The sequence below is a fragment of the Chamaea fasciata genome, unplaced genomic scaffold, assembly GCF_029207755.1.
Source record: "Chamaea fasciata isolate MVZ Bird 193981 ecotype frontalis unplaced genomic scaffold, bChaFas1.0.hap1 SCAF_6, whole genome shotgun sequence".
Classification (NCBI taxonomy): domain Eukaryota; kingdom Metazoa; phylum Chordata; class Aves; order Passeriformes; family Sylviidae; genus Chamaea; species Chamaea fasciata.
This window is the reverse complement of record NW_027094091.1, coordinates 10,771,575-10,787,597: the sequence shown is the minus strand read 5'-3', so window position 1 is coordinate 10,787,597 and position 16,023 is coordinate 10,771,575. Positions and strand designations below refer to the sequence as shown.

The 16,023-nt window shown below is 38.4% G+C and overlaps 1 protein-coding gene across 1 annotated transcript in view; it reads left to right on the top strand.

Moving 5' to 3' along the window:
- SORCS2 (sortilin related VPS10 domain containing receptor 2) overlaps positions 1–11,264 on the top strand; it is a 229,772-nt gene extending 218,508 nt beyond the window's left edge. The window contains exons 24-26 of the mRNA XM_066184899.1: positions 5,560–5,705; positions 7,854–7,933; positions 8,272–11,264. Of these exons, the coding sequence (XP_066040996.1) occupies positions 5,560–5,705; positions 7,854–7,933; positions 8,272–8,295 (250 nt within the window). The 3' untranslated portion in view covers positions 8,296–11,264. The remainder of the gene's footprint in view (positions 1–5,559; positions 5,706–7,853; positions 7,934–8,271) is intronic.
- The last annotated feature ends 4,759 nt before the right edge of the window (positions 11,265–16,023 follow it).

The window sequence follows — 16,023 nt, the reverse complement described above, 5'->3', positions numbered from 1 at the left end:
CTAATCCCAAATACTTGAGCATTGACTAGGAAGACTGCTGCCCTTTGTTTTTACATGCTGTAAAATTGCAAGCATTTAACATTTCGTGTCCTCATTCCTGAACCTCACGCAATCCACACTTTATCTGATGGTTTCTTTGTGCATCCAGCCACTTCTTGAAAACCTGGTGCTGGAGTCCCTAGAGCTCATGAAATGACTCCTGGCAATCCCAAGCATGGTTCATTCCTTTCAACAAAGGGGAAAAGAAAAAAAAAAGAAAGAAGCCCAAATGTTTTGGGAAACACAGGGGTTTGATCCTTTGTGATCAGAGTAGATAAGGACTTCAGATTAGGTCTGGTTTTATTCTGTATATGGCGAGTAAATTTTAAATTATAAATGTGATGGGTTTTTAAAAACTAATTGTAATAGTGTTCAACAAACAAGCTGTTTGGTTTATCTGAGCTATTGGTTTAGATAGTTTAGGGGAGGAATTTTGAGCATGGCAACAAGGAGCAAGGGGTCATTCCTTGCAGGTGAACCAGCTGTGGCTGTGCAGGTGGAGATGTGGGTGGTGGGCAAGCCATGAGTGAAGTGCCTTTGCTCTGCTCTGCTCTCACTTCTGAGTATGGAAATCACCGAGCTGGTGCCTCAAGCAAATAACATGTTGTAATACTCACTAGTATGCTCTAGTTCTTTAAGCATCCAGGTAAAATGGACTGCAGCTGCTTCTTTTGCCCACAACAATATGAAACAGCTGGAAAATATTTTTTAAAAATCCAGGGCTATTTCTTAATGTGGATCTGGGATCTGCACGTATTTTTTCTATACCATACCATCTTTACTAGATTTGGTTCAGTAAAAACTCACTTCTTCCATTCCTTTTGAAACAATGTGTGTATTTTTTTGTGGTTTTCAAGCTGCCATCCAGAAAAGATTTCTTCATCCTCTCAGAGAAAGCTTTATGGTGTGGGATCCTGGGCAACAGTATAGAGAAGGGAAATAGCATTGTCTGCACCAGATGAAGTGGAGGAAAGGAAAATTATATTTTAGCCACATCAAAGCTGCCATGTAATCATCATGCTACTAGCAGAAGATATGAAATCATCATTTTCTTATTTTTCGTTTCTGTATGATAGCAGGATATTAGAGTAGCTAAACCAGAGCAAATAGCTTGCATTTGTGCTTATGTATTTCACCTGGTTAATTGCAGCAAATTTGATTCTCTGAAAGAGTATGAAAATCTTCATCTTTTAATTTGTATGCAAACTACTGCCGCTGTACTTAAAGTTGCATACATTGTTTTCACAAATCACTTTGAATCCTCTTCACCCGGATTTATACCATCTTGTGTGTATTCCTTTTTTTGCCTGCTACTATCAAGTACCAATTTTGGTAAATGAACCCCCTCCTGAGTAATTTCTACAATCTGGAGCAGAACTGTTATCTTTCTGCCTCATTGACTTACTATCTCATTTTCAGTCTCTGAAGAAAAGCTATCTTTTTTCCCCACCTTGCTTCTACTACTTTTATGTTCCATGAGAGCAAGCTTAGTCCCAGCCCATGCCTTTTAGTGATAAAAAAACCAGGCACTAATTTAATGTTCCATAATATTTTGTAAAAACATCCTCAGAAATCAAAGTAATAGCGTGCAGGAAAGATTTCGGAAATGAAAGAGGCAAATATATCAGGAGTGCCTTAAAGCACAAAGAAGTCAGTCATCTGAACATTAATCCAAACATAATAAAGTCAACACCACAATAAAGTATTCTATTTAATGGATCATTTTTGTTGTTATTTTTATTTAAGTTCCAAGAGAATGCTACATTATTCCATATTCTTTGCCATGTGAATATGTTCATATTTTTTATATTAAATGGAATTTTAATCAAGCCTCTGGAAAATAAATGAAGTTTCATAAAGGCAAGGGAATATTTTTTTCCACAAAGAAGGAATTGAAAGCTAAATAAACTAGAGCTTAAATGAGTAGGAATCAATATCACATCCCCCTCCTGCTGTTCTTTCCTGCTGAACATTTTTAAGTGCTAACAGTTTGTGGTATGAATTGGTTAGAATTTGTGACTAAAGGAAGGAAAACAAAGTACTTCCTGGAATGTCTTCTCAAAGGTGTGGGACCTGGAGAGCTTGGTGAAAATCATGTGCTGTGATGTTCTTTAGTAGTGCTGTGCAGAATTAGATGTCTAGCTCACGTTTTTTTGGTCCTCAAAGCAGGCATAATGTTTCTTCTTTTTCATGATTGAAATAAAATGCTACACGAAAAGCAAAAGGAACTAAAAATGTAAACCATGGAGTGCTGCTCAGCAGAGGAAATTGTCTCCAGTGATGGATGTGAAGCACATGCATTTTGCAGATGAGCAAAGCCCCAAAAGAAACCATTGCATAATCTTCTTGTCTGTTCTTCTAAATATGCTTTCAATTTTCTTATTGCTGATACAAATCTCTTGGGTCAAATTTCGTGTTTTGTCATGTTTTCACAGTAGTCTTTTCTGTAGACTCAAGAATTTCAGCTCTGCCTGCTTCAAACAGTTACATTGCACTCAATATTAACAGTTTCTTAAAGAAGAGGAAAGCACATCAGGGTACACTAGAGTTTTACTCTGTGTAAGTAGGGGTAGCTGCCTCCTTCCTGCATGTTAGAGCAGTGAGAAGAAAAATTGCCAGAATCAGGCCCATCTTTAGCAAGGCTCCAGTATCCACATCCTATTTCATCCCACAGTATGGTCATCCCTTGTAAACAGAATATCCGGCACCTGTGTTAAAAAATTCCTCTTGAAAAGCCTTGGGCTATCATTTTCTTCAGGGTGGTTGAGTGTGTTCCTTGTAAAACTGAACCAATACGAAAAGCAGAGAGATGTTTGTAGTGTATAAAAGGTCTAATGCCTACAGTACATGTCTTCTCAAGGCCTGTGATATCCTCCTTCCTCCAATCCATTCAATGTTACAGTCTCCTGTGTAAGTGTGAGGACCAAAGGAAAGTGTGGAAGTACTGAGTACCTCAGCTTTATACCTGCCCCAAAGGATCTGTCCTGAGCAGAACTGGGCAGGATAAGGCGAGCGAGAAATAACAGCTCACATAATTTTTTTTCTCCTTTTTTTTTCTTAAACTATAAGGAAATGTTCTTAGCAACAGTACATTTAATGGTTATTTATGAATTTGAGAGGTTTCTTCACTCTTCCTGAATATGTTTACTAGTATGTGTTCTGCTCATGGTTATCCCTAACTAGTAATTCATGCAGGAGCCGTGAGTTGAAGCCTCAGGATTTACACAAAAGGACACCCTTTGTTGGCCTGGTTTCATACAGGTTCCAGGCAGCAATCACACTAGCAGCATTTCTCCCTTTACTTAACTGCAAAGGTCTGATGTGCCATATGGGTTTGAGATGTTCAACATTTTTATTACGCCAAAATTGTTTTGATAATGCCACTGATGCTTCTCCAATCTGTCAGAAATAGTTCTGAGAAGGTTATTATAATTATTGTAGAAACATATGTGCTAATTCTGCAGATGTGTTACAGAGACATTCTTCTGGGTTTTGTCTCCCTTAGGCATTTGATGGTGGACAGAAAGTGAGCAGTTTGACAGGTTTGATGCAGGTCTGATTGAGAGAATAGTTTTCCACATGACCAGTTTCATTACCAGACACATTAAAAACAGTCTGGAGTTACTGGCCCTAGAGAAAAAAAAATCAAAATTAATTACTTAATGCATTTGTTTTGTTAATGAGGAATGTCCTTCCCTCTTGCAAAATGGGCTTTTTCTAATCCATATAATGAAAAGAGAGTGATGCAAGGCTTGGCTTTATGTGTATTTTTTTTTGGAGGAGTCCTCAGACCTGTTGAAGTGATCATAATTGCACAGCATTGTGTCATCAGACCTTCTTTCCATCCTTGTCCTTTTCCTTTTGGTTTTGTACTGTTTATAAATAATGGGATAAAATACCTAATTTTTATTTAGAAATATAATTTTGTGTGTGTGTGTGTATAAACATACCTATACAGATATGTGTGTTTGTGTAAATACATAGGACTCAATTTATCTTTTGGATTGTTCAGATTAAAGGGAGGAGATTTTCTTCAGTCATCTTTAATTTCTTAGTAATTTCCATTTATTTTCATTACTTTGGTGCAATGGAAGTTGTTTTTCATAATAATTTGTTGCAGTAACTTTTTTTTTCCCAAACTAAAATTGTGCCCCTTGCTAAAGACACCTTCTTGTGAAATGGCATTTAAAACATATCTTCAAAAGCCTAGAGAAAACAGAGTAATCTGTGTGTTTATCCAGCTTTTAAACTGCTGCCGTAATATGGAGCAGGAGATGGTTGCTTTTTGAGAAATGCCTAAACATTAGTGTCACCTTTTCTATTTTCTCACTGTCTAAAGGAACGCAACAGAAACCACAGCTGTTCAACCCTGTTTTTTCTTTTCTTCTTGTTGTCTGCCCATTGTACTAATCTGGCTTTAAGCACAGACTCTGACAGCAATGATCTGCTGTCATGCTGCTCAAGCTGTCAAGCAGCTTCTGGCACTGTTGGAAATGGAGCTTAGAGCCTGCAGCTCCCTAATCTGAAGTGTCTGCCTGGTGCTTGGGGAAGGACGTCCTCACATGCCTAGGCACACTGCAGGTGAACACAGCTACAGCACAAAGGGTAGGGCTCTTGAGGAATGTTTAAACCATAAAATCTGTTGCAAAGCTGTCAGTCCCTGATTTTTCCCTTTGAGTTTACAAAGTCTAATTTAAATTAATCTAGTTAAGAACCGTTTATCAATATTAAGTCGTAAGCCTCCCAGTCTCAGCCACAGTGCTTATTGTCCATTAGAGGCATTTAAAAAGATGCTTTTTGCTTCTCTAGATTCTAGTCAGAGTGAGTGAATTATTTTCTCTTTTAGAGTTTGTGTAATTCATTAGTTCCCAACCCAAACTTTATACTGTCTCCTTCAGTGCTGCCTGCTTAACTTGACCAACTTCCCCTGTCTTGTGCTCTTATCAACGCCTGTTTACCTTCTTACTCCTTATCTCTTGGTCCTGGCCTCCTGGCTCTTCAGTCTCTGCTCCTTTCCATTCCCTGTCTCCTGGACTTCTCCTGATTTTTTTCTCCCGACCCTGACTGACTATGAGTGCCATCTGATGCTATCACACTTCAGTGTCAGCCCACATGCTCATGGAGACGTGATGATGATTGCAGCTCAGCTTAATGTATGTGAAGATACCTGGGACCAAGGGCCCTTTTATTGCTTGAAATTTTAAAACTGGTTTTCTGTGGCTTTAGTCCACAGAAAAAAAAAAAAAAATTTTTCAACATTGCTCATTGTCTGTCAATCTTAAAAATGGGTGCTTAAATATTATGTTAGTATAAAGATCTTGATGAGGTGGTTACATGAAACTGTGAAAGAGAACAAAGAGTTGCTAACTTCAGGTTGTGATCACAAAATTAAGGAAGGATGGGATTGGTGATGATTTTTTGTTCTGGAAAAATTTTGCCCTGCTAGAGCTCTGCTCTGATGCCACTGTGTGTGCCACAAAAGAATTCTATCCCCAAATTTTTACTTCTTGTCCCATTTAGGAAACTGCCAGGCAGAAATGTCTACGCCCAGATGCACAATGAAAAAGAGCAGGAGATGACAAGCCCTGTTAATCACAGTGAGGACACCCAGAACATCATCCAGGGTGAGGAGTTTATTGATGATGATCTGGACTCTCAAACACTAGGTAACGCAAGAGGTAACTTAATTTTTAGCTTATAAATTATCATAAGTAGCTGATTTTAAATTGATGTTTGTTTTCATTTTAGTTCTTTTTCATTTTCTGTTCAGTCTCAAAAAGATGGAAATGGTAACACCACAAACAAAGGATTATCTCTATCACCTTCTTTTGGCTTGCTTGAGATACAGGCTAATGTATCGATGATCTGCTATATGAAGCATGAGTACAGAGATAGTTGTTTAATGTCAGGAGACTGACTTGGACAATTTTAGAGATAAATTATATTTGGTAGAATGGGATATAATCTGCAACAGTTGAATTCACTCAATAATCCCCTGAATTAGTGGAAAATTGAGTGCAGGCCAGAAGGATTTGTAGAGTCAATGCTTCTGTGATTTCAGATGGATTGTATGGAGATCCATTGCTTTATTTGCCTTCATATTCCAATGGCATTTAAAGTTTTTGTGATCAAAAACATGAAATTTATTCATGTATTAAAAATATCATAGATCTTCCTTAATTTAGCAGTTGATTTTCTAGTATTCAGGAGGTGGTTATAAAGAACCCACGAGGGAAACTTTCTGTGAGTATCTCTCATTGCAAATGATTTCAGGTGGAAGTGTATATCCTGGCACCCTGTGGTTAGTTTTAATGCAGCATGGAGTTCTGATCGATAATGCATTGTCTTCAGACTGCTTTCAGGTCACAGTCTGGAAATTCTAGGACAATGTAAAAAAAAAAAAAACAGTTCCATTTCTGAAAATTTGTGAAAATAAATCAGGTGCTCCAAAGCTTTTGGGATTTGTGGCAGTAGATTGATGGTGTGAAAGGCAATTGTAATGTCTTCATGAACCCCAAGGAAGAAGATGTGTTTTATCTGCACCCAAGGTAGCCTGGGCAAGACAGAACCTGATCTGAGGAGAGATTTCTTTATCTTGGATTTCACCTTTTTTGTTTGTTGTCGATGTCTTTATTTTCATTTGCTGAACAGTGTGCTGCTTCTAGGTTCTTGGTGGTGTTAGCTTTGAACACAAGGGAAGAATCCAGCCTCTTGCTTTGCTTTGTGTATTTCTATCTCTTCTTTGACAACCTTGTGTATGAATATCACTGCTTTCATTCTGATTTTGCAAGATGACCTTTGTTGCTCTCCTGACTTTACCGGAGTTAGTTCCAGAAACAAACCTGGAAAAACAAAGTCGGTGTTAAATTTGTTTGGTCATCTCGTCTCCAGGGTCTTTAGACGAGAAGCTGAATGCTAACAAAGTCCTTGCAGACATGCCTATTAAAGTGGAGCATTCAAACACCTCTAGTAAGGTACAAAAGCATAATCTCTTTTAATGGTAAAAAAAATCTCATGGTTTGTTTAAAAAAAGGCAGCTGGGGATGCTCTAATGAAGAAATGCTACCCTGATTTGTAGCACATTTAGAATTAGTCTCTCCTTGCCCTCCACTTGTTACTCAAAGAAAACAAAAATCTTATATCTGAGCAGAGCATTATTTTGGGGTTAGAGAGTACAGGATCATGATGTTTCGATGACATAAGAATGCACATGGAATTTCGAGGTGATTTGTGCTTCAGCTGGGTTGTCTGCAGCAGCTGACTTTCCAGGAGAGCGTAAAAAGCTCGTTTTTGTGGATCATAATCATCCATATTTGTCAGCTAATGTACAGCTTTTAGACGGAAGATGTTATTTAATACATAAAACTAAACTCCTGCTCACTCTACTGTTTTGTTATGTGCAATACTTTCCACTAGCTCCGGTATTGCTCAGTACTGCCAAGAAAATATTCCTGTTAATGATACTCTATTTTATCTGGCTTAGAGTATGAAACATGGTATAATCCCTGCTTTATATTAAATTCTGGTTTACGACATTATTTGCAGAAGGTTCCTATGCTATGGAGATCCCTCCTAGTTCTGGTGAGCTTTCTCCCTCCCTCTTGGGAGATGTCAGTAGCCGCCTCCGCTCCATGCGCAGCAGGGAGTTACAGGCCTGGGTTTCTGTTTGTTCTCTCTCTTCTCATAACTTTTGAATTTCCACAGTACAGTATTTCCAGACTCACCCATCCACTTTTTTTGTTTTCTATATATTTTATGTTGCCTACTTTATCGCAACCCCCACCTTGGGACTCCTCAACACCATTACCTTGCAGTGACTCCTTCTGGGAGAAGTGGCAACTTGAACAGCTACAGAGTTCCCTTATTGCTGATGCCGGTCAGTGTCCAGTCCCAGGTCAGTGGCATGTCGAATGGACGCCTCAGGTTCCATTCTCTTCCCTCACCTGCACCCCTCGAGACAACTACACCTTTATAAGCCACAAAGAGAACCAACTTATGCTGTCACTGGGATAGAAACCCTAGGAATTCACCACAAATCCACCACCATGAGCAAAAGCTTTGTGCAAAAGTGTGCTGTAGGTACATGGAGCTGTTGCACCAACCTTCACCTGACCTGTTGTTTGATAAAGACAGTCTCTTATGCAATTGACGTGTCTCTGCAATAAAAGGGGGATTTATTGTGGAGTACCTGAAATACACTAATGTTGGCCTTTTGTTTCTGTATTTTCCTAGGCAATCACTCAGGCGTGGTTTTGAGCATCAACTCCAGAGAGATGCACAGTTACCTGGTTAGCTGATATTTGCAGCTGAACACAAAAACCGAAAGACTCTTCTCTGTACCGTTTTATTTTTCCCTGGTGATGTCCCAAAATGGCAAATATGGCTGTAAATGCTGATGGAGAGGAGGTTTCTTATCAGTCCTGTGGAAAAAAGCATCCATCATCAGTTATCAAGGGCGAAGGATAACATGTCTTGTGTTCACTTTATGGCCTGGGAACTCATTGGGATTGAAACTCAAACTATGGTAGCAAATTTGTAGCCCTAGGCACCTTCAATGCCACCCTGTTTCTTTCCTGTATATGCTCTATTTCTTTATGTTTGTTTTTAGAATGATTGACTGTAACTTTTTGATTATATTTTTAATTGAGGTATTCAGTGGAAGGCTAGGAGTCTTCAACCCGAAAAGTTGATTTTTACACAAGTGACTAGACCAGAACAGATGGTTGATCACAATGACATTTTTTTTAGGAGGGCAAGTGTTTCTGTACTGGGAAAGGATTGAGTGAGAGACAAATGCATTCCTAGTTGAGACAAGCTCTTAAACATGTGCGAGACAATCTAACAAATTTAGGCTTAGGCCCTTCTGAGGATTAAAGGAAGTAAAATGTTAATTAGGATATCTCATAATATACAATAATGCTCTTGTACGTGTAGCAAGTCCTGACAAGCTATCAGCACCAGTATCTCCCCCAATCCCACCACATGTGAAAGAAGAACACCAGCTTGATGCTATTTCCAGACCAGGTGCCTTTGCTTGCAGACAGTCATTTTAGTTGCTCTTTTCTCCTGAGTGAGCCCCTCTAGGATGATGGCAGCTGCCAGATGAGTTATCCTGTAAAACCCTAGGCTGGTGGCCTGTCTCTTTTTAAATTTCCAGAGAGTGTAAATACCTCTTTTAGGCAGCTTTCTTTGTATTGTTATTTTTTTAAAACTTGCTATAAGGGCGGCTGTGGCAGGTGAGTTCTGCTCTGGGGAGGGCTGGGTAGCACTGCCATCTCCTTCCCACAGCATCCCTGTTTGGGATTTCCTCTGGCATTTGCCCTTGCTGGTGGGAGCGGGCAAACCCCAACCTGACCTTTTCCACTTGGGTTGGTTTGACAATCCAAAGGGTCACGGGGATGATGGGAAGGGATTTAGGGCTTCCTGTTTCCTTCCCATCACCACAGGGTGTCTCTCAGTCCATACCACCACTGGCCCCTTTTTCTTCAGGGAGGGCAGGGGAAAGGCTTCTGGAGGAGCTGCATGCAGAAAGGCTTGTGAGTCAGGTCCTTGTTTCCTAATCCAAGTTTTGTTGGTTGGGTCAGAGTTTCCTAATCCCAACCTCTGCATCCCTAGGGAATGGCAATGCAGTGAATCCACGCTCCTCTTGGAGTGTGGTTTCTTTTAGCCATGGAGGAAAACAAGTGTGGTGTGGTGAGTTTAAATGTCTGGCATCCTGTGAATCACAGCTGCCTGGGATTAGGATGCTTCTCTCAGAAACCTATATAATCTCTTCACTTTTTGCCTTTGATAGAGAATAAATAGCTCTGTACTCACTGAATGTCATACTGAGGCTAGTGACAAGCTCGCACACCATCTTGTTTAAGAAGGATACAGATAGCACCTCGTCCAGAATATGCAAACAGAAAATAATAAATGCTAGTCAAATAGAAAGAACTGTCTTAAAATCAGTGTATGGATTGGAATCATTCTTCCATGTAGCTGTGAATATAGAGCATATTATCATCAAATGCAGCAGATTGGGATGTAGTAATTCAGTGTAGTACTGTAGGCTCTCACACACCCCACAGGATGTATGTGTAAAGCACAAGGAAATCTAGATTATAAACTTAGTGTAAGGAACTAGGTGGAAAAGTTAGAGTGAAGATTCTGAAAAGCCCTTGCAAACCGCTCAGGAAAATAATTACAAAAAATGTTCTAAAATTTCTGCCTACTTAGTTGTATAGTGCCATGTAAACTCATTAACAGAGAAGCAATGCCCTGGCTGACTATTGTAAGCCAGACTGTGGAAATCCAAGGTCTTAAATGTATCTAAGTCTGGGTTTCTTGATGAGAAGTGCATATACAAAACATGCTGTGAATTGGAAACTCGTGGAATCATTGCACCAGGGGCTTTCCCTCCTCACCAGCTCTTCTTGCTTTTTCTAGTAGAAATGAGCTGGAGTAGAGGATAAAATACCATTGCAAACATCTTACTTGTTCCTGTGAAATAAATCTGAAATAGGTTGTTTTAATAGGGCAGGTGCGTGGCAAACCAGCTTCATGGACAAGGAATGGGATGGAAGCTCCAGCTTGGGGTTGTTCTCACATGGTTAGTCTGATTGGCAAAGGACTCTGTTGGAAATAGGTCACACATTAATTTATGTATTAACAGCTACTTTTATACATTTAATTCAGGGTGATTTGTGTCTCTGATCACAGGAGTCATTTGGAACACGGTAGAATATTTAACTGCTTGGTACTCTAATTAACACTTAGCACAATGTAGTGCCTGTAATAATTTTTTCTGATGCTTATTAATTTGATTCATGCAGCACTCCTTTGAGGTTGGTTTGTCATGTCTTAAAAACACTGTTTTCTAAAGACATGTTGGTATTACCATAACTGTATTAATACCCAGCAGATAATAAAGGAAGCCTTTGATTTCCTCACAAGAATAACTTTAAAATTAATTATTTTAAAACTGAGAAAGTACTATTACCATTTTCTGATTCATGGTGTCCCGGTTTATCCATAAATGAAAAGACTCACTAGTGCTGGTTCTCAGATCTCTTGAACTACATCCATGATATCTTAACTTTTTTATCCTTTTTATGTATCTAAAATCCTGATACATTTGTATTCAGAAACAGAGTTGCTTCTATGCACAAATGCTAGTCACACTTGTGTGCATGCACACATGCAGTATTTGTACATATTTCAGTTAAAGTTTTTAGTGGTGATGTTGTGGCTAAGAAACAGAAAATAACTGTCAGATACCTGGATTCTCTACCCAGACTGAGCAAGTTACTTCCCTTGTATCGCTCCAGTTTCCCCACCTATAAAATGGGGCTGATAGTAATTACCTACCTCACAGGGGTATTGTGAGGATTAATTGATTACTGTTTGTTCCGGATCATCAGAGCAAAAGAGTGTTGTGAGCATAAAGTATTAATGGTTTAACTTTCTTTGTTTTACTTGTAACTATCACTGTTCTTAAAAGTTCTCTTAAAAGAAACCAGCCATAATTATGTATAAATGTAAAAAATGCATAATCCAAAAAATGTGCATCTCTAGTAAAAAGGGGGGGAAAAGGTAATTTTATTTAAACACTGCTAGTGGAATATACTGTTACATGGTAGCACTGCAACATTGGCTGTGATTTTGCTGTTACACACTAATATTGTCAACTCCTCTGCATTTTTATTTGATCAAAAACCTTATAAAAATGGGCACAGTGCTATTTATCAGCACTGATATTGAACCATACTGAATCAAAAAAAAATTGGCAGTGTACTAGCCTCATTGGCCTCTTATGGCCTTCTTAAAACCTGATGTATTTGCAATTTCAAAAACACTTTGTACTTCTCAGAGTGCTCCAAGCAGTATGATCTGAAGCATTCTAACAGAGCCATCATGATTTACAGCTGTTATCTTTGCTTTCTCTTTTGACATTGAATGTTTTATATGGCTTTGGAACAGCCCATCCACATGAAGTATTCAGAAATGCTCAGAGGACATTTAGGGAAAATTCAGGCAGTGTAAATTAATTTTTCAACAATATAAGCAATATAAACCAGTGTATATTTTTATACTCTGTTGAAGAGGGTGGTGGAAATGGCTGTGAAGAAATAGAAGGTACCAGCCTGAGGCGAGATGTTGTTGTTATCCACAATTCACATCCAATTTCTTGGAACTCTTTTATGATATTCTCATTGAATTATATCCTTCTTGATGAGTTTTCTTCTTTCAATGACTGATGTAATGAAGAGTAAGCTGTTTATTCATATAAAGTAGGTGGTTTGTTAACTAACTGTCCTGTAGACAAAGACAAATCAGTGCTTTGCCATTAGTAGTTCTTAGTGCAAAGCAGGTTTCATCTGACATGGTAAGCCGTGTTTTCAGTCCAATGAGACCTTCTTTAAGTGGGGAGACTCTACTACTCTGTGCTGTATCTTTAATAGAGGTCAATAGAATGGAGCTGCAGTAATTTCCATCCTCCTTACACAAATACATCCTCAAAGAAATGTGTGGGAAAAAGAAAATCTTTATAAGTAAATAAATAGATGCATTTGGTTGCAGTAGCTTTTTGATGATGAACCAGAGGTTCTGATAAGTTTTGAATTTCTAGTGTTATTTCAAGTCAATGTTTCTAAGTAGATAGAATCAATGGCAATTTCAGTCATAGATTTTTCCTATGTTTCCTATTAAAAAAGTTTTGTAATTTTCATTAATGAGACTTCAGGGGGAAAGAGAGACTAAACATTTTATTTCATTGCTCAGTCCCTGCCAGTTGGAGTTATTATAGTTGTTTTACTGTATATTGATTGATACCACTGTATTGTTTCCATATTCATTTTTGTTTCAGCATTTTAGATGAAAGTAAGTGCCCATTTCTCTCAAAATATTGGATTTCCACCAGGACTAAATTTATAAGCATTCACCTTTATAAATCTTGATTTTTGAGTGGCAAAATTTTGTTTTGTGTTTTAAGTCCATCCAAAAAGCTGCTTCCTGGCTCATTTTCTCTCTTTCAGTCCCAGTTGTGCATTGCTTCTGCAACTTTCTTCAAGAGACTGGCACATAGCCAGTACTAGTCTGAGAAAACCTATAACTTTCATTAGAATGGCATTTAATTGACTATAAGTAAGGTCTGCTCAGATAATTTTCTTAATGTTAAGTTTGTATTTTCAGGTTTTGTATTTCCTTTCAGTATCTTAGCATTTTCTCTCTCAGTGCCATTTAAATGCATTTTTATTCCTGTAAGTTTTTGACTTATTTTTACACTACAATCATCAAATAACTCAGACCCCTGGTTAGCTTTTGCAATTATTAGCCTTACTCTGCAGTCTTTGGGAAATGTCAAACTGTGCCCTCTCAAATTTTTAATCTTCTGTCCCAAGCCAGCCCTTCTACCCAGCTGGTCACCTCAGCAGCATTGCTTCCAGTTGTGTGTGCATGCTCAGACTGGAGGGGGTGCAGAAGGATTGCTCCATGTTGAGACAGCCTGGAACAGCGTATTTCCCAAATCTGGATGGGAATGTCATGCAGAAAAACTCTTATTTGTTCCTTCTTTTCAAGTGTGTTGCATAAATAGAGAGGGTGCATATTACTGGGGAAAGAAGAACCTGTAATGGTACTTCAGGCTGCTCTGGAGGCTAAAGAGTGCATCCTCTTGGAACATTTTCCCATTGAAATTGATACGTACAGGAAGTTAGTTTCATGATTTTTAATATGAGATCTCATTTCTGTAAGTCTTCAGTCACAGCTTTTTTCCTCCTGTTAAATGGGGTAGCAAATTACTTAAACTATGAATTGTGGAGCCATGTATGACTTCCATTCTTTTCATCGTTTTTTTTTCGTTATGTGAAGCTTGTCAGCATTACTGTTTCTAGCTAGTTGATATGCTGGTAGCTGAGATGATCTTCTGTGAGACAGTATCTAACATAAATACTGGAAGGCTTAGAAATATGTACTCTGAAATACAACGACATAGCTGTGTAAAAAATCCTTATCAAAGAGCTGTTATGGTTTGCATTAAATACTTTTTAATAGTATCTCTAAAAATACATACTCCTAATTGCAAACTCTTCGCTGCTTTCTCCTTCCAGATTGATTTTCTTTAAGAAGCAACATTTACTAGGCCTGAAAGGAAGTGCATTCTTTCCCTTACACAACTAATTTTGCTTAATATTTTTTCCTCGCAACACTTGCATTTCACACAAACTTCATCTGTCTTGATCAGCCTTAATTTCTGAGTTTCTGTAGAATTTGCAACTTTACACTGATTACTTGCAATACAGTGGACATAAAGCCCTGTTGAGCAGCAATAATACAAGCAGCAGTACCTGGCACTGCTTAAATAATATGCCTTTTTTGCACATATTTTTAATAGTATAATGAGTATATTAATCACCAGGATGGCCAGGCATTCCAAATAACTTTCTTAGCATGTCTTGTATTTCTATGTTATTTGTTGCTAATTTTAGTCAGCTTTTGATACTTATATTTAGTTCTTAATAACAGTGTCTGCTCTTGCAGATCAAAGAAAATGAATTGGCTTATTCACTGTTTAGAAAAAGTATTAATTCACACTGCTTATTGATTAAAAAAGTTTTAAATGGAAATCTTTCTGAAATGGTGAAAGAGATACTTTTTAATGAGGACAGCTCATACAGGAAAACAGCAGGCTTATATCCATGTGGCTTTTGAGATATTCTTGTTATGGATTTTGAATACTGTGCAGAAGAAGTGTAACCCTAAATATCATAACATGCACATAGACAGTTTGCAAATGGTAAAACTATTCCAAAGGATAAAATTGTAATACATCACCCCTATGTTTCAGATTCACTTTAGGACCTTTAAATGGTTAAAATTACAGAATATTTTGACAAACAAGATGCCCAAGGAATTGCCAAATTCACTGGCTCCATTTACTTGTGAATACACTCCTCTCTTTGGGGTTAATCTTTTGAGATGCTGTAGTAGCAAAGTAACTGTTCGTGAAGTCACCTGCGTTGTTTAATGCTTCCAAATCTTTGCCAAGTAGTTTGTAAAACTATATAAAAAAAAAAGGCCCGAATTTCCACTATTTTCTCTTCCCCCCCCCCCCCCCCCCCTTTGGTAGTCCTTTTGTTCTCTTTCATTATTGCTGCTGTTTGTGGCTCTGCCTTGCCTGGCTTCTCCAGATGACAGCTCTCTACAGTGCACTTTTTCTTCCTTGATTTTTGTTCTGCTTTATGTTACTGTGGTTTTATTTGGATATGCACCCTACTGTGTCCCAACTGATAGCAAGAAGAATCACACGCTCTTCCCCAATCCTGCCTCTCCTCTAAGCTCTGCTGTATTATCTGAGTCAATGAGGCTCCCTGTGCTTCGTGTCACTGCAGTCCATCCTTCCTGTTTCTTTCCCACTTTAGTAACTTTTAATCCTTTCAGCTTTAATTTTGGCACTCATTTTCTCTAAATCTTTCTGGAACTCTTATCTTTTGCCTTTCAAGAACTTCTCTCAGATGTTCAGCCCAGAAAGCACATGCTTCTAGTTTGAGATATGGATGAGTATTATACTCCCTGAAAGAATAAAAAGCAGCATTTCCTCTCTCACCAGTGTATATATTGATTTTGCAGTTGGTCTGTAGTGAAATTATGTATTTAATTGGCAGGGATGGTTATCTGTTATCTCCCAGATATCTTCCCCTGCCTCTTTCTGGGTTACAGGCTGTACTGTGGTGTTCCCATGAGTTTCCCAGAGCACAGCCAGCAGTCTGGCAGGTAGACAATTGCAGCAAGGTTGGATAAAGATACCTTGCCAGACCACTGGGCTACATTTGTATTCCTGTATGGGATATGCTGGGACTCAAGCTCAGACACAGCCTTTTAGAGAAATTGCTACAACGCAAAGCTGAAGAATAGGTGAAGTAAAGAGAATTCTTTGTTAATAGAGGGTCGGGAGCAATTTGACTTGACAGGTTTATGGAATGGGTCTGTATGAAACCTTTCCTA